The following is a 17,936-nucleotide window of genomic DNA, read 5'->3' as shown; positions in this document are numbered from 1 at the left end:
TCAAAACTCTGAACTCTTCATCACCAATTCCACGATTTCATAGCAGAAATGTAGACCCAACAATAGCAATTTACTTTGACATTAGTCTCAAACACACTACACTCGCCAAGATGTCTTTAGTTAAGTCCTTCGCATTTCTATTATCACTACCAGTTTTTTTTATTACATTTATATGCATAACTAACAATATCCTTTTAGCAGACTCTTCCAGAAGATTTCGCGAACTATATTAAGCTACATTTTCCTCATCTGATGATTACGTTGTGCGGTGAGAATGGATGTATAACGCTGTTTGATGTTGTCGACAAAAACAAAGATAATGAAGTCAAGACTCAGCTTAAGTCTCCAATGGGCTGGAAAATGTTTGCAATATCAAACAATTTTAAACCAAACGATATAATTAGATTCAACTTCCCCCTTATTAATCCTGTACATAAATGTCAAGTCTACAACGTTTATTCAAGCTGATCGATTTGTATAGCCGGATTGTATTTATGTATTTCATGGACAATAATATTAGTACATATAATCCTATGCTATTTTTTCCTTTTCAACTTAAAATTACATACCATGCAATTTTATACTACTTCCACTCAATCCATAATGACGTTTTATTATACAAATGTAACATTTCCTTCACTGAACCGTTTATTATTCTTTTCCTAAGCTCAATTGTGGAGATTAATTACACCTGCTAATTACATTATCAGTTTTATTATGTTGCCAAGTCCTTCCATATGCATTACTTTCCGTTGGATTAAAGACACCTACAAAGAAATGTGAAAAAGTGTAAATATGGAAAGCTTATCTATTTGGTTCACAGTTCAATGGATTCTACTCTAAATTTGATAGACATGACAATGCTTTATATCCTATCACACATAAACTACTATCTAACTCACTTAAGATTCTTAATAACTAGCTAGGACCTAAATCTTTCAACCAGATTTTGTTCTTCCATGAATCTTTACACAGATTCCAATTTAATCCATTCCTCAAAAAATTCTTTTTATCAATTATTACTTTGAAACATTCCAATAACCAATCCATCTTAACTTTTAAATTACTTATTTAAAAACTCAACACACCTTTTCTATATAATACTCAATCAAACATATCACTCCAACCTCTCAACTTTGCTTAACATCATGGCTGGATATCGTGCAGTCTCAAAGAGAAAGGTTTTGGGAGGCTTTGGAACTGTCCATTTACCAGACAAGGTTTGATCATTTAATTTCTGCTCTTTACTCTTATGAATGTTTTTTACTACCAACTTATGATGAAAAGTATTTATCTGATATAAATATATATGAATCTATAACAAGACAATATTTACTCATTACATATGTACAATGTGTATGTAGGACTTTGGAGAAATCAACCCCAAATTCGCTGATGAATTTCATGACTTGGGTCCAGTCTGGAATTTAATTGATGCTGAAGGGAATTCTCATCAAGTTACTTTCAACAATTCAGCTACTCTACCACGGTTGACTGATGGCTGGACAGACTTAAGACAATTTTACCAGTTTGAAGGCATGAAGCTGATTATGTTTAGCTATGTTGGTCAAAGTAGATTTGTTATCACACTTGGGAAAACAATTGTCAACACTGCTGATATTCCTTCATACCATAGCAGAAGCACAAGATTTCCGAATAAGAAGTCTTTCTTTTTTGACATCACTTTGACTCCTATGCAAATGGATTTCAATTCAGAATTGGTAAATTATAAATCTATTCCAATCCATGTATTTATTACAATCTTCAAATGGCTGTCAATTACAATCCTTTTTGCATCAAAAGCTAATATTTATTGTTGTCTATATGCAGGTCCTTCCACCTGATTTCAATGAGTTCATATGGAATGGTGACTTTGATTATTTGTATCTCTCCAATGACAATGGTCAAATAGTCAAGACTACTATTGATTACCAAGCAGCTGAAACACTCACCACCAAACTCATTCACGGTTGGGAGGATTTCTGCACAACCAGTGGATATCAAACTGGAGATGTGCTGCGTTTCAAGTTCTTTGATGGGAAACTTAGTAATTTTGTTCATGTCTTTAAAAACAATGCTTAGATTTCCATCCAATTAAGTTGTATGTTTTCGTCCAGCTGTTATTATGCACCTCTACTACGTATCCTTTGTTTTCAAATGTATTTATGCTTCTGTTAGTTTCCAACCAAGTGCTGTAATGAACAATTAACTTCTATTTTTGTCTTATGTAACAAATTCCCTTATATGTTCCTATTATGCAGTCAATATTTAACTTCTTTTCAGTTATATTTAACATATAACATACATAGTAATTATATTTCAAATATCCAACCAACTATATTCAATCCTTGATTGTATACCAATTCAATCTTTAATCATCCTATTTGTTGTATGTCTTTGAATTGATGGACTTTAAGTTGATGTTAAACCTGTTTTATTTTTATAATTAGTCTTAGTTGTTAAGTACCATGTCAATACTACTACTATTCGCTAATGCTAAGTACCATGTTGAATGAGAATATTTTTTTTAATTACATTTCATTTATTAAGTCAGAACTTTAACATCGGAACCTTGCCTCCTATTACTTACTCAACAAGCTACAATTAATATCAATTTATTATTATTATAAGTTGCCAAAATTTTACTTATTTCAAAACAACGTTAATTGACTACCAAAACAATATTCTGTTTATCCGTATATTAATTTAACAAATATTTTAAATTTCCAAATCCTATCAAAAATTCTTGATTTATATTTCAAATATTTATTCGACATATACGTAACTACCATAACTCACTTATTGATTTTCAAAACACAAACCAAATATATGCATTTATTCCAATTTCTTACATTATAAGTAATATAATGTAAGAAGATATCTAAATCTCTACATTATTACTCAACAAACCATTTTGTGCAATGTTTGTCTATTTACCAAATACAATCCACTCAAATATATACACTACTCTAAGCCCAACTTAAATGATTTGGGTCGAAATTTTCATTCAAGCCCATACCCATGTACATTTCACCGATCCAAGCCATACCCAGTTCCAATGCTTTTATGTCCACTTTTGATGAAGGTAGGATTCCACTTTCCCTTTTCCAGTTAAACATCCCTTTAATTTCGTCATTTTCATCCTATAACAACTTTCAACAATTCAACAATGGTGCCTACAGAAAGCAGGTTTGTCTATCTTACAATAAATCATTATATACAATCTTCTTCAAGGACAAACAGTTTGATTTTTCATATTATTATACATTAGTTTTTATGTTGTATTTTAAGGTTTACATTGTCTAATGTTCTCTCTTTTTATAGTTATGTTACAAGACTTCCTATGAAGCAGTTTGCTCTGTATGTTTTATTGTTAACATCATGTTAATTAATAATGTTTTTTTACTTAAATTCATTCACTCTTATATGTGTTTATATGCACTGAACTCAGATACCCAATTTGGGACAGATCAACCACGGACCCTGCAAAAAACAGGTTTGTTTCAGTTCAAATTTTATCAACTCACTAACCTATTTGTAGATTGTAATTGGTTGACTTACTCAATATCAATTTTCAATAATATTCATCAAATATCAAATTATTTTCATAACATAGGTTTACTGAACTTTTCTTTAGATTAATTATAATTTTATGCTTATTTAATAAATTATTACTAAATCATCTATTAACTATCTTTTCTAAATACCAAAATTTTATATTTAGAAACTTTGATACTGGTGAAGGAAGTTCTTCCAGACATCCAACATCCTTTCAAACAATCATCACACCAGATCAGGTCTTTTATTTCATTCAATTTCTAAAATCTTTAATTTATTTGAACCAATACACTACTATCGTAATTTACTGAATCCTTTGCATTCCAGGCTGATATATCAATACCATCTGTGTTCATTGAAAATTGGAAGTATGAAATTGGGATGGATATTTTTGGGTCAATCAAGGATCCCTGTGATAATTTTTTTGAGATTGATACTTCAAAAATATTGTCTGAAGGTGTTATTCGACCTGGAAACATTATTGCAACCTATTGTGGTTTTCAAGAACCACAAAGAGTCATTCTTGATTATCAACCACATGGTAATGTTTACAACATGAGGATAATTGATATTGAAGGAAATGATATACCTTATTTTGGTATTCACCATCCTATTAACTATCATGCAATCAAACTGGCTGATCCTACTAAACATGTCAATCCGATATATGTTGGTTTGGTCAGAAATAATGGAAAACGATTCATATCAAAAGGTTTTGCCATGAAGCATATGAATTGCAAAGCTATTATCGATGAACAAGCGACAGATAAACCAGAGGAAAGTTTATATGTTAAAGACCATGTTGAATATCCTTTCGAATGGTTTCAAAATGTGTCAACCGCTACATCCCAAGGCCAATGTACCCTGGTAACATGTTTCAATTTAACCTGTCATCCTTGCCATTTTTTAAATGACTCCACATATATCTTTTTCTTACCATGTTATAACAAATTTCATATATATTTTCTTGCAGCACTTTCCAAGGTGGGTTGCCAAAGCTGCTGGGTTATCAAATGTGTATAACATGATTCTAATTAATGAGGAAACTAATTTTAGATTAAAATGCAAAGTCAAAAGGTCTAAAAGGAAGCCTGTTGCGTACTCCATAGGATTAGGTTGGTATCAACTAGCTAAAGATCTCAACCTCAATCTGGATGATCAGCTCTTATTTGGTCTGGAGCACCCACCATTGAATCTTCATGTTCGAGTTATCAGGAATGCTCTTCAAAATAGTGTTCAATAAGATGAAGCTTATTGACTATCATGTATTATATTGTAACATGCTTTTGAAACCACCTATCTTTTGATCTTTGGTTTATTTTGACATGTCAATCCATGACAATCACGTATGTGTTCCAATATATGACTTTATGTGCTATGACTGTGTCTGAAATACTTTCTGTATGAAGTGCCTATCCTTTAATCATTTTGTCTACTATATGCCATAATCAAGTGCACCGCATGTTATAACATAGTTATCATAAAAATATGATCTTTTACCAATGACATTATATTACATGTGATTTACCCAACTTCACATTATAAATGGTAGATTTATTGTAGTTTCTCTATGCATTGCATCTCATAAAATGCCATTTACTCCTTATATCGTAAATTATAATATTATACACGCTACGATTAGGACAGTTTTTAGGTTTATCTTTTTCAATATTATGTAGTTGTTGAAGTACAAGTTTTACCTGCATCATCTTCAAACAATTAACGTTGTTCCCATCAATTGTTATCACAACTCCAATAATTACATGTCCTGCTTAACTATTTTATTCGATATGTCTTTTGATTGTTATGTTAATGCAATGTCCACCTTCACTTTTTTTTGTCCCTTTGTCTATTATTAATTGTCTTGAATTGAATTTTTTTTCTTACTCTATTTAATCAATTACATATATCATGGCTGAACTTTATATCCAGCCATGATATTTACAATATTTCAGTGTTTAGATACTAGGTCGTTTCTCATTGAAGCATACAAATGACTTTATGTACAAATTTTGTTTATAACTTTGTATGAGTAATATGTTTCTTAACTCCCTGTCAAACTATTTTATATACTTTGACTAAGATATGACAGAGAAACTGAGCTTGCATGTGGTTTGGTCTGTAGTAAACCATATCTATATGCAGTGACGGATCCAGGAAAACTTAATAAGTGGGGTCAGTTATATCATAATTAATTATATAAAACTTAATAACCACTTAAGCGTGCGAATTATACAAGTATATATTTTTAATTCTCATGAAATGGTGATTTTTTTTAAAAATTTTGCCCATCTAAAAATATAAATACTTTCAATATTACTCTCCTGAATTAAATTATAAACATTGACAAAAAAAAATGCGCCAACGGCGCAACCCGTGCGTATGCACGGGTACAGCACTAGTTTATGTGATTAACAATTGACAGATAGATAGATAGATAGATAATGTTACAGTTAGATTACCCTTACAGGTAAATTTTGTTACAGCTGTGTTGGTTTGTTTTCCTATAGGGAAATGTTAGTACTAGTAGCATATCTCGAGAGAAAAGAGAAATGTTAGTAATCACCCCTTTTAAACTCCTTCAATATCTCAACTCTTTAACCATTAAATGGAGAAGATCTCAACTCGACCAAAACTAGTAGTTTGAAATCAACCGCAAATATACATGCTACACTTCAAACTTATATTCTCACATCCTCTTACTCTTTCAAGATATCCAAATCATGGATATTATTATTGCAGCCAAAAGGTATTAACAAGGCATCAATTCCTACTATCAGTATCCACCACCCCACCTACATAATTAGGCACATTGTCCTTGATTGAGCCAAATTCAAATTATACTACACCTTCTTAACCACTACTCCAAATTACTCTATTGTTGCCGCAACTGAGACCAAACTTTTTCTACCCAAATACAAGTGCCATATTCATTTGATATTAACCAGAATTCGAAAAGAGATAATCTTTTACCAGCATTTCAAAAATATAGTGCAAAACAAAATTAGCTGGATAGGAACTCACAAGCTCTAATTTGACAACATCAGGGTAAACATCTAGGTAGATACCAAGTGAAAACGAAATTTTGAAACAAACTAATTAAAACTGTAATAACAATTAGAAGATAATGATAATCAAAATAAAGACTAATTAATGTTACAGACAATTTTGAAAACTAATCTTATAGATAGATAGATAATGTTACAGTCAATTCAATTTGTTGTGAAACAATTCATTCATTGTTTGACAAATCTGTGAAATGATTTAGATTAATGATAAAGATAACGATGTTAATATTCTAAATAATCATTAATAATTAGCAGGTAACACAACAAAAACCCTTACTTTTGGGATTTTTCTGATCCAAGGTGCTGCTTTCATCACTAATCACTATGCGTCCAGACTTAGAAGCCATTATCTAATTAGAACAACAAAATCAATCAACAAAACATGATTAAGAAGATTTCAAGGGTTTGGTTGTTTGACAAAGGAAGATGTGGATACTTTACCTGTGAGTTAGAAACGAAGATGCCACCAAAGAACGGTTGAAGACGATTGATTGAGAGAGAGAGCGTTTTGCGTTTCTAGAGAGAGAGAGATTTTAAGAAGAAATTGAAGAAAACCTAGATTGGGTTTATACTTTATAGTAACGAGTGAGTGACACAACGGTATACAAACGTATTTGCTTGGAAACAACGGCACTCACTCACTCATGCATTTCAATATCCCCAACCCTTTTGGTTTAAAACGGACTACCCGACCCATTTACAATCTGGACTTCTACCCGTATTTTTTGTCTTTGTGTAGTGATGAAATTTTTAGGGGGTTTATGGGATTAGAATTTTAAAAAGGCTTAATAGCAGTTTTCGCCCCATAACTTTCACGAAGTTGCGATTTTGGCCCCCTAAGAAAAAAACTACAAAACCAACCCCTAAGTTTTGCACCTGTGGCAGTTTTGGCTACGCGCATTTCCGCCACAACTGTTTTCAGTTACACGTTCCTCCACCGCAACGGTTAACAATTATCGTTCCTTCCTCCGAACTACCATGGACCGTCCTTCCGCCTCTTGAACACCGTGTTCGACGACTCAAATTCTCCAGAACCGAACAATCTTGATTCACGAACCAGCGAATCCAAAAAAAAGACGATGCCATCCTTGACGCTGCTACTACCGCATTGGACACCACAATCCTTCCCACACCTCCTCAACGGGAGGAAGTCGCCCCTTCACCACCGCTTCCTCAGGTCTCGTGCCGCAGGGATTGCGATATGCTCCGCAACAGTCCAAACTCAAAACATGACAGACGCCTTCCCCGCCGTGTCTGTCACGATAAATCAACGGAATACCTAACGACCGAAGGACGTCGACACCACCTCAGCCCCGTCGGAAGCGATCTCGCCCGAACAGCGGAAAAATTCTTCTCGAAATCGGGAACAAGATGCCGAGGACCGCTCACCAGCGGAAAGGAAAAGGAGAAAGCCGTCAGAGGAAGAACAGATGGAATAAGAAAGCCGGGGAGTCCTCAAGACTCTCCCGAAGGCGCCATTCCAAATCAATGGACGACTTGTCACAACAAACATTGTAAATCCAGCGAAGAGAAGGAACCGTCTAGGGCGGCACCCAATGGCAAACCCCGCCACGAGAGCGTCAATCTATGAGGAAGGAAATTCACTCCCCTAAATTCCTCACGGGACATCATCCTCCGGGAATGCCTCGACAAAGAATTCAAGGAGGCAGGCATCACCCCGCCAAAACTGCTGAAAGAAGCTGCGAAAACGGACAAAACAAAATACTTCCTATATCACCGGTCTCGCGGTCACAATACATATAATTGTTACAAGCTCCATGCCGCGATAGAAGAAATCATCGCGGAGGGTAAGATGGCGCGGTTCAGCAGAGATGCTTCAGAGGAAAGAGTGCAACCGCGCCGAAAGACCAAGAGGGAGGCCGTCGACCATAGGGGCCAAACGAGGCTACCACAAAAGTGAAAAAGGCAAGAACCAGGTAGGCCTTGGGGTTCACCTACGATGAAAAAGTCAACGGGGATCCTAACAAGACGTTTCCGCTCGTCGTCAACGCAAATATCCATGGGTACCGGGTAGGAGGATGTCAGATAGATGGATGTAATCCTGTAGACATCTTATACCAAAACTGTTGGGACAAAATGTGTTTAACAATAAACCTTTAGAGTTTTGATGATAACAAGGTATTAAATATTGACAATTGGAATTGCTAATATTTGTTCAAGTGTACAAGACCATAAACAAAAATTTATATTAAAGGTTCTGAATGAGCAAATAAAGAGCAAAATCAACGAAATTGAAGCTTAGAAGCTCCTGAAGGCAAAGCGCTCCTGAAGACTAGAGAGCTCCTGAAGACCTGAAGCTCCTGAAGACTAGTGCTCCTGAAGACTAGAGGTCCTGAAGTGCAACGTCATCAGAAGCTGCCTCGTCAGAAGCTGCCTCGTCATAAGCTGTTTTCACCAGAAGCTGAAGATCAACTGAATTTCCAAAATTCAAGGATTCAAGAGTTATTTCATGGATCGAAATTCATCTAAAGATAGCAGAAGACTAGTGGAACTTTGCAACGGTCATTTCAAAAGTGTTTGAAGGCATTTGCTTGCAAAAGGAACAAAAGCGTTGACATTGTACTTTGTACGAACTGTACAACCACCTTCTCCACTACTCTGTTTTGTGTCTCTGCTACAAGACAAAATAACAGCTCTGAATGTACAACCAAGCCCTGCAGAGATGTGCCCTCTCAACTGGAATGGATTTGAAAATGGTTCTTCATAGGATAACAACCAAATCAGGCAAAAGATCATCGGTGAAAGATCAAGCTTCAACAATGAATCTTTTGATGTGCTGGCAATTTCACAACGTCTCTTTCACACCTCTATATTAAGGAGTGAAGACTTAGAGATTTGGTAATGCTGAACGAAAGACTCTCAATATTTTTACAAGTGCCAAATCTTTGCTGAAATTGTTCTGCATTCACTTAGAATTTCTGTTTCTCAAAGTCTCATCTTAGAAATTCTAAAGTCTTAGAGTCTTATCTTATTTGTATTGTGAGCACCTTTGATTGTATATCAAGTGTTCAACGTCAAACATTTTTCTCTGTAATTTTGTTTGTTTAGAAGTCTCTTGAAGTTGTGCTTGAGCATAGAAGTCTCTTGATTGTGTTCTTGAGCATAGGAAGACTCTTGCAAAGTTTGCTTGCGCAAAGGAAGTCTCTTGCTGTGTGCTTGAGCAATTGTAATCAGATATTACATTTTTAGTGAAATCTCATTGGAAGTGCAAGGAGGACTGGACTACTTCCGGATTGTGGAAGGAACCAGTATAATTGCTTTGTGTCTTTCTTTTTCTCTCTCTGTTTTTATCCGCTGCATTCAGATTCTGATTATCACTTCAGAAGTTGTCTCACTTAGCTTCTGACCAGTGTGCTTCAGTTTTTAGGAGAAACGAAGAAATTTTCAAAACACAATTCAACCCCCCTTCTTGTGTTTTTCTCACCTTCAAAAACATGTTTGAATGCATTGGGCTAAAGAGGGAAAATCTAGAATACTACTTCGGGTTGGAGGCAATAGGCCTCAACGGTATGAACCCGCGTCCATGGGGATACGTTACTTTAGACGTCACTTTCGGAGATGGAGCAGGAAAGAGAATTATGGAAGTTCTATTCCTAGTAATTCCCGGCGCCTCCACCTACAACCGTGTATTCATCCGCCCAACTCTCGCAGCACTAACGCGATAGCCTCGACGGTGCATCTAAAAATGAAATACTATAACGAAGAAGGGCGGATTGTGACTATTCACGCAGACCTAAGCGGCGTCCGGAGACTCTACAAAGCCATTTAAGGTATAAGCGTATCGCACACCCTCTGGTAAGGACCGCCGAGGTACTCTACCACCACGCTAGGAACTCGACATAACTTAGCACCAACGACTCGCCCGGATCCCACGACCATAGTGGTGACAAATAACTTCCTTACGAATATGCGACTAAGTATTTCCTACGATTTCCCATAATAATACCACTGTAAATATACCTTCACATATTAACAAAATGAGAAACTTCCGCTCACAATTCTGCTTGGTTGTTAAATGATTGACCAACAGGAATAGGAAAACAAAGCGCGTAAGAGCATGCAATGGCGAACGGTTGTTACGGCTTCTGCTTTTAAGTGGAATAAAAACCTAGACAACCATGAAAGATCCACCTCGAGGCTAGCCACCCATCAGGACGAGTGTCTCCCCCCTAAATCCCGTAAAGGAGGGACTATACCTTGGCCGGTCATGAACCCCCGAGCATAAAGACAAACAGAGGTGCGCAGACAACGCATATCTTGCATGAAACAAAATGCATAAAGCAAGGAAATCTCCTCTGAACACGGCATGAATTAAAAATGCAAATACGCGTAAAGGGGGAGAAGAAAGCGCACGATCGAAGGAAACCTCCTCCGAACACGGCATGAATTAAAAATGCAGGTACGGGTAGAGGGGGAGAATAAGACGCGCAATCAAAGGAAATCTCCTCCGAACGCGACATTAACTAAAAATGCAAACATGTGTATATTGGGAGAAGAAGGCACACGATCGAAGGCAATCTCCTCCGAACGCGGCATGAATTAAAAATGCAAATACACGTAGAGGGGGAGAAGAAGGCGATCGGTCAAAGGAAATCTCCTCCGAACACTGCATAAATTAAAAAAGCAAATACTCCTTGAGGGGGAGAAGAAGGCGAGCGATCAAAGAAAATCCCCTCCAAATGCGACATGAATTAAAAATGCAAATACGTGTAGAAGGGGAGAAGAAGGTGCGCGATCGAAGGAAATCTCCTCTGAACGCGACAAGAAATAAAATGCAAACACGCGTAGAGGGGGTGAAGAAGGCGCACGATTGAAGGCAATCTCCTCCGAACATGGCATGAATTAAAAATGCAAATTCACGTAGAGGGGGAGAATAAGGCGCGCGATCGAAGGAAATCTCCCCCGAATGCGGCATGGATTAAAAATGCAAATCCGTATAGAGGGGGAGAAGAAGGCGCGCGATCGAAGGAAATCTCCTCCGAACATGGCATGAATTAAAAATGCAATAACGCATAGAGGGGGAGAAGAAGGCTCGCGATCGAAGGCAGTCTTTCTATGAACGCGGCATGAATTAAAAATGCACAAGAGAAAATCTGAAGCAGAAGGAAAGCAAAAACAATAGTCTATTACAGGGTGTTTGCCACAGCGGAACATCATCTAGTACAGCCAAAAAGAAAAAGAAAAAAGCTTGAAGCAGAAGAGGCGAACACAATCAACTCATTTAGAAGTCACCGATTCAGCAAACTGTCCCTCGAGTGACACAGACCGATGAACCTCCTGATCAGGATAAACATTGGAACGGTCAACCTTGAAAGGAACCTGAAAGAACTCCACTTGGACGAGGGAATCCTCAAAGCCCTGCCCCTGACACTGTTCCGCAAGAGCCACAACCTCATCTGCCCACTCTCGTTGAAGCAAAGCCTCCTCCTCCGCCGATGTCTTACTAACCAAAGCTTGTTTCAAAGCCAGTGCTTCCTTACCCGTCGGAAATTTAACCGCATAAGTGAGAACTTCAATGTCTCCAGAAAGGAGTTTGTTGACCGCAGCACGGGATTGCAGTTCTTTCCCCAAAAGGGAGATCTTTTTATCAACCTCCTCAGCTTGGAATTTTAGGTAGCTGTCTTTGAAGAAAGAAATTCCTTCGCATCTCCGGCCTCATTTTCCGCGTCCATAAGCCCGGCAGCAACCTCGCTGAGCTTCTGTTGAGCCTCTTCAAACTTGCAATTAAAAACGATGAGCTTTTGGTTAAGCTCACGTACTTCCCTCTCGGCCACTTCCCGCGCCTCCTTCGCTGCCGTATCCTTGGCTTCCTTTAGGGCCACCCGGTGGGAAACAATGATATCCTGAAGCCTCTTCTCTCCTCCTCCCAAAGACCAGACGCCTCATCTGCTAGACTTTCAGAGACACCCCCCGGGACCATGTCATAGCCGGCCATCATGGTACACAGGACGTCAGTCTTGTAAGTACAAACGACGCTGTCGGCCACCAATATCCTCTTCTGAGTAAGGTCCATGTGATCCAACCAGGCCCGGTCACAGGGCGACAGGGCCTCCATGAAACATAGTAACCTTTGATTAAATAAATTATACGGTTGAGATTTCCTGTCAACAGAGTCTGACTCTCCCCCCCCCCCCTCTCTCTCTCTCTCTCTCTATATATATATATATATATATATATATATATATATATATATATATTAGTTTGATTTAAATTTAATTTTTGATCTTATTCCTACTTTTTGTTTTGTTGTTTGTTTAGCCAATAGAACTAGTACTCTTCCCAAGGATGGTTCTATATGTATAGTGTTAATAAAAAAAAATATTGTTTGACCAAAATAGTGTGTTTGAGCGTTTGACAATAACACCCCTCTAATATCAAATAAAGATAAGATTTAGATTTCTCGTTTTCCAATATTTCTGATATGTCTGCATTTTCAATATTAGTACAATTGAATTAAAAATTAAAAAAATTACAATATACTAAAATTTTAGGGGCAATTATTTAAAGTTAGAATGATAATAAATATTTCTATAATAATAATAATAATAATAACAATAATAATAATAATAATAATAATAATAATAATAATAATAATAATAATAATAATAATAATAATAATAAAGATAATGATGTGCATGACTAAAAGTGTGATATTTTCAAATTATTGGTAGATACAATGAACCTTCTTCTAAAATGTTCACATAAATAGTGAAGTTGGTGTAACATATACACACAACTTTTACAATCATTCTTCATTTCTAAACTTTTGTTTATTTTTTAGTAGGTCGTTGAATGAAACAGGTTGCGGAATCATGGGTCGTCGCAAAATTAAAATAGAGAGGGTGAAAGACTCCAACATGAGGCAGGTCACTTTCTCAAAGCGTCGAACGGGCTTATTCAAGAAAGCAAATGAATTGTCCATTTTGTGCGGAGCTGAAGTTGCTATTGTTGTGTTCTCTCCTGGGAACAATCCTTATTCTTTTGGTCACCCAGGAGTTGATGTTGTTGCTGCCAAGTATTTGAAACTAAAGCCTAAACGCATGAATTCCATAGGAAACTCCTCTTCTGATTCTCCGAATATGGAAAAATTGAATCTAGAACTTGTTGAGGTGTTGGGACAAGTTCAAGAAGGTGAAAAGCAAGCTGAGAATCATGATGAGATTCCGAAGCAAAACAATGTGACAAAACTCCTCGAGCTTAAAGAATTGAGAGATTCATATCAAGAGCTTCAAGATTGCATAAAATTGCGTCTTAGTGATATCGAGATATCAGAATGTTTGATTCTTCTAGCTCAGGATCCAGTTGTGGGAATAAAAGAGTAATCACCCAAAAAGAAAAGAAGACAAAATTTATGATTTGCAGCATGAAACCAACTTATGCTCCTTTTTTTTTTTTTTTTGAATAGTTTATGTACCCTTGTCTCTTTAAAACCTTGTTGTGCATGTACCACCAAGTTAAAAGAGACAAGAGAAAAAATAATATGAGTGTTGAATAAAGTGTTTTATCATGTAGTCTTATAATTTTGATGTTAAAAATGTTTTCTTTTTTTATCGTAGATATCTGTAAACATTTTTACTGCCTTGAACATAATTACTTTTAAAATAATTAGTTTTTACATTTTCTAAAATAGTTTTAAAAATAATAAAATTATTCATAGTAAACATTTAAATTAAAAGCTAATAATAAATATTTGAATAAGTAAACTTTTTAATTATATATTTTTCCACTCCTCATTTTCAAAAGGGAATTTATTCTTTTTTTGGTGGTGGTCGAGGTTTAAACCCAAGACCTTGCATATATTATTATGCATTGTTCATACCAACTGAACTAAGCTCACGAGCACAACAGAAATTTATTCTAGACATACAAGGAAGTCATCGAATAATTATACATATTTAACATTAAATAACGAGTGTGTTTGACCTCTCAAAAATGTCAAAAGGTTGACCATTTGGACAAAATGTCAAAAGGTTGACCATTTGGACCTGAGTCCATATTAGACATATGCTTACGAGGTAAAATCAATTAGCAATATACAGTTTAGAACTTTCTTTCAAAAAAAAAATAAAATAGAACTACGTGTATTTCTTTTTCTTCTCACACGTGGTTTTCCCTCTCTGTTTTTTATGGAAATATATATATATTTCAAAAAAAATAAAATAAAATAGAACTACGTGTATTTCTTTTTCTTCTCACATGTGGTTTTCCCTCTCTGTTTTTTATGGAATATATATATATATATATATATATATATATATATATATATATATATATATATATATATATATGAGGGATGAAATTACATCAATGTAATGTGACACCAATGTTTTTGAACAACATAGATCAATGTTACTGTTCTGGACTGCGCAAACGTCTATGCTCGCAACGGTCTAAGGCCTAACAACATAGGCACAATTCAAACATTATACCAATTACTTACATTTCACCCTTCCCCCCAAGGGGTGCTCATAACAAGACGAAGCGACAATTAAAAACCATTGAATCGTAACCGCTCCATATAACTGTTGATTTTGTAACTCTTGATTGTTACGATTCTTGCAATCATAACCACACGACTATGAACGACGTAAACCACACAACAACCTGCAATTCAATAAAATGGGACTATACACTTTCCCCAAAGGTACGACATTTTTCTACCCTTAACCCCTCTTCTTGCTTATATATAGAGTTGATAGTTGAAGTTCCTGCAGATACACACCCCCATCCATTCCAAGATTTGTGGCGGCGTTTGTGGGAAACCAAGTTCTCACCATATTTTTGCTCACTAAAGATCAACAATACTCAAATTAAAAAAAAAAATCATACTTACAGAATGGATGACAATGCATCCACTCAACTGAGAAGCAAGGTTCACCGCATCAACCGCAATAGACTATCCACCACTCCGTCTCTGCTCGACACCCCTACGGTTGAGATCCAACATCCAATATCACAATTGGTGGTTCCTTTCGGCAGGGCCGTGATGGTTTTTCCACCTCGTCCTACTGAAGGAACGAGCAACATTACCTCTACAAACGCGTTGCTTAACATCATCATCCAGACCCTGCATTACCAAACAAAGGTGATTGCTGAGAAAATCAACACATCGGTGATATGGAAGAAACCTGAAACAATGCGAGCAATGTGATCTCCTCCTATACAAAACCCATTTTGTTTCAAAAATCTCTTCCTTTTTGATGATGACAAGCACAAGTATTTAAAGACAATTGTTGTTTATCTAATTAACGAGTTGACTTCATATTACAATAAAAAACACTTCCTTCACCGCAACCACCCTTTTTGACATTCTTCCTCTTCTTTGATGTCTTATCCAATCCAACACCACCATTGCTAGTTTCACCAACTCTATCAAAAGGTTGATCAACCAAATCAATCAAGTTCATAGTTCCATTTGCCATGACACCTGATAACTGTTCTGGATAGAAGCATATTCAAATCACAAATTCAATATCCAAATTCAGAACTTTGAATTTTCACTTTGGGGGATTGGTAGCTCAATTGGTTGAACTAACGAATTTAACTAGTTGAAGAGTTAAAGTCCCAGGCAAAGGAGAAATTAACATTCTATCCTTTGTTATTTAAAAAACAAATAATACAAAACTGTAAAAAAAATTGCCTTTATCACAAAAAAGTTTATTAAACAAAATTGTGTTCAGAAAAAGCCTGGGTTTATGAGTCACAAAATTAAAAATAAGATTGGTTTTGAATTGGATACAAAATTAAAATAAAACTGCAAAAAAAAGAGGGCAAAATACATAAACCCTAGTTGGTCACAAAAAAAAAATTATATAAACCCTAGCTGAATGAAAAATTCTCGAAACCTGCATTGAGTAAAAGTGAAGTGGATTTGAGGTTGCAGACTAGCTGTTAGAAGCTGTTGAGTAAACCTTCCAAAAACTCTTAATGGAGAATAGAAACCACATTAAGTTAAGCGATGAGAAATAAAAAGTGTTAAATAAGTTTGTTATAGGCAACGAGAGAAAGGGATCGACATTAGATCATATAAGGTTGTCAGCCAAAGGATAAAGCTATCAAAACCCACCTTTAATTTTTTTCATTAGTATTTTTATTTGAGGGAACCTATAATTTTTTTCATTAGTTTTTTAAAAACAAAAGAGTGTCTCGTAGACAAAAAGACTTCATATATTTATTTTTTTGATAAAAATAAAGAATTTCGATTTATTGGTTTCATAGCGGTTCAGTTCGTAACTCCAGAAACAACTTATTGTGTGTTTATAAGTCATTGAGAGATATCTCTCAAATGTTGTTTTATAGGCTTAAAGAGTAAATAATAGGGGGCCAAAAGAGTGCTCATCACCTCATATATTAATTTTTTTTTTAAGGAATATTAAATCTTGTTTTAGACCTCATTAATTATATATTGAAAATTATTGGGCTGATCATGGAGCTATGATTTTGCATTAATTAAATTAATTGAAAGACATACATTAACAAGCTTAATATAAGTTTGCGTGGAAAAAAATCTAAAGTTATCTGTATAGTTTTTTCTTTTCCGAATTTTTTTTCGTTTACCAAACAAGTAGCTAGCAAAGTGCTAGGCTACCAAAATATATTAAGAATAGGGAAAGCAAAACAAAAGGAGGGAGACAAGAACCAAAACCTCCTTAATAATTAACAAAGTTAAACTCAGGCATTCTGAAATTAAGGTCAACTTAGAGTTACTTTTATATTTATATTATGGTCTAGATTTTCCGAAATTAAGGGCCTGTTTTTTTGGATTTTTTTTAAAAAAAATATATTTTTTGATCTAAAAAAATCACTTTTTTTATTTTTGTAGTGTTTGTTTTAGATTTTTAAAAAATCCATTTTGTTAAACGAATCATTTTTAGCCTCAAAATGAAAAACTATTTCAAGTATCTTTTCCAAAATCTATTTTTTTTCTAAACATAAGGAACTCAACTGTAAGAGTTTCAAATCTTAAAAAAATGATTTTTATGATAGTAAACAAACATAAATAACTTTAAATTTTTTTAAAATTTCTAAAAAAAATCTCTAGATTCTTTTAACTCAAAATCTATTTTTTTTTTAAAGCTGAAACAAACGCACCCAAAAGTTATTAAAGTTATGCAGAGGAATGAATTGAACTCGAAACAAAAGTGATATTTGATGGATTTCAATGAATATTACATTTAAACAAACACATTTTTACTGCAATTCGAAGAAATTGATCATGATTCAATTCAATCTAAAGTGAAAGTAAACTCGACAGATTGAGCGTCGGCTTTGACAGATATAACATGGTCG

At 35.3% G+C, this 17,936-nt stretch overlaps 3 protein-coding genes and 1 pseudogene across 3 annotated transcripts in view; 3 read left to right on the top strand and 1 right to left on the bottom strand.

Annotated features, from left to right (window-relative positions):
• Nucleotides 1-7,241, bottom strand: part of LOC146955256 (uncharacterized) — a 28,969-nt gene extending 21,728 nt beyond the window's left edge. Inside the window, exons 1-2 of the mRNA XM_085720868.1 lie at nucleotides 7,068-7,241; nucleotides 6,904-6,976 (exon numbers count right to left, since the gene is read on the bottom strand). Of these exons, the coding sequence (XP_085576994.1) occupies nucleotides 6,904-6,973 (70 nt within the window). The 5' untranslated portion in view covers nucleotides 6,974-6,976; nucleotides 7,068-7,241. The remainder of the gene's footprint in view (nucleotides 1-6,903; nucleotides 6,977-7,067) is intronic.
• Nucleotides 1,149-2,401, top strand: LOC146955258 (uncharacterized). The gene is made up of 3 exons (XM_085741420.1): nucleotides 1,149-1,220; nucleotides 1,365-1,721; nucleotides 1,831-2,401. The coding sequence occupies exons 1-3, from the start codon at nucleotides 1,149-1,151 to the stop codon at nucleotides 2,080-2,082; spliced, it is 681 nt and encodes a 226-aa protein (XP_085597546.1). The 3' UTR covers nucleotides 2,083-2,401.
• Nucleotides 3,329-5,069, top strand: LOC146955257 (uncharacterized). Its single transcript, XM_085720863.1, has 5 exons — nucleotides 3,329-3,360; nucleotides 3,452-3,496; nucleotides 3,725-3,797; nucleotides 3,886-4,425; nucleotides 4,532-5,069. The coding sequence occupies exons 1-5, from the start codon at nucleotides 3,344-3,346 to the stop codon at nucleotides 4,799-4,801; spliced, it is 945 nt and encodes a 314-aa protein (XP_085576989.1). The 5' UTR covers nucleotides 3,329-3,343; the 3' UTR covers nucleotides 4,802-5,069.
• A 6,171-nt stretch (nucleotides 7,242-13,412) lies between the features above and the next one.
• Nucleotides 13,413-14,084, top strand: LOC146955255 (agamous-like MADS-box protein AGL29 pseudogene; annotated as a pseudogene).
• The last annotated feature ends 3,852 nt before the right edge of the window (nucleotides 14,085-17,936 follow it).

This window comes from Medicago sativa, chromosome 1, assembly GCF_051527215.1.
Source record: "Medicago sativa cultivar Bolivia chromosome 1, Bolivia_mono, whole genome shotgun sequence".
Classification (NCBI taxonomy): Eukaryota; Viridiplantae; Streptophyta; class Magnoliopsida; order Fabales; family Fabaceae; genus Medicago; species Medicago sativa.
The sequence above is the reverse complement of the archived record's forward strand: the minus strand, read 5'-3'. Positions and strand labels throughout refer to the sequence as shown.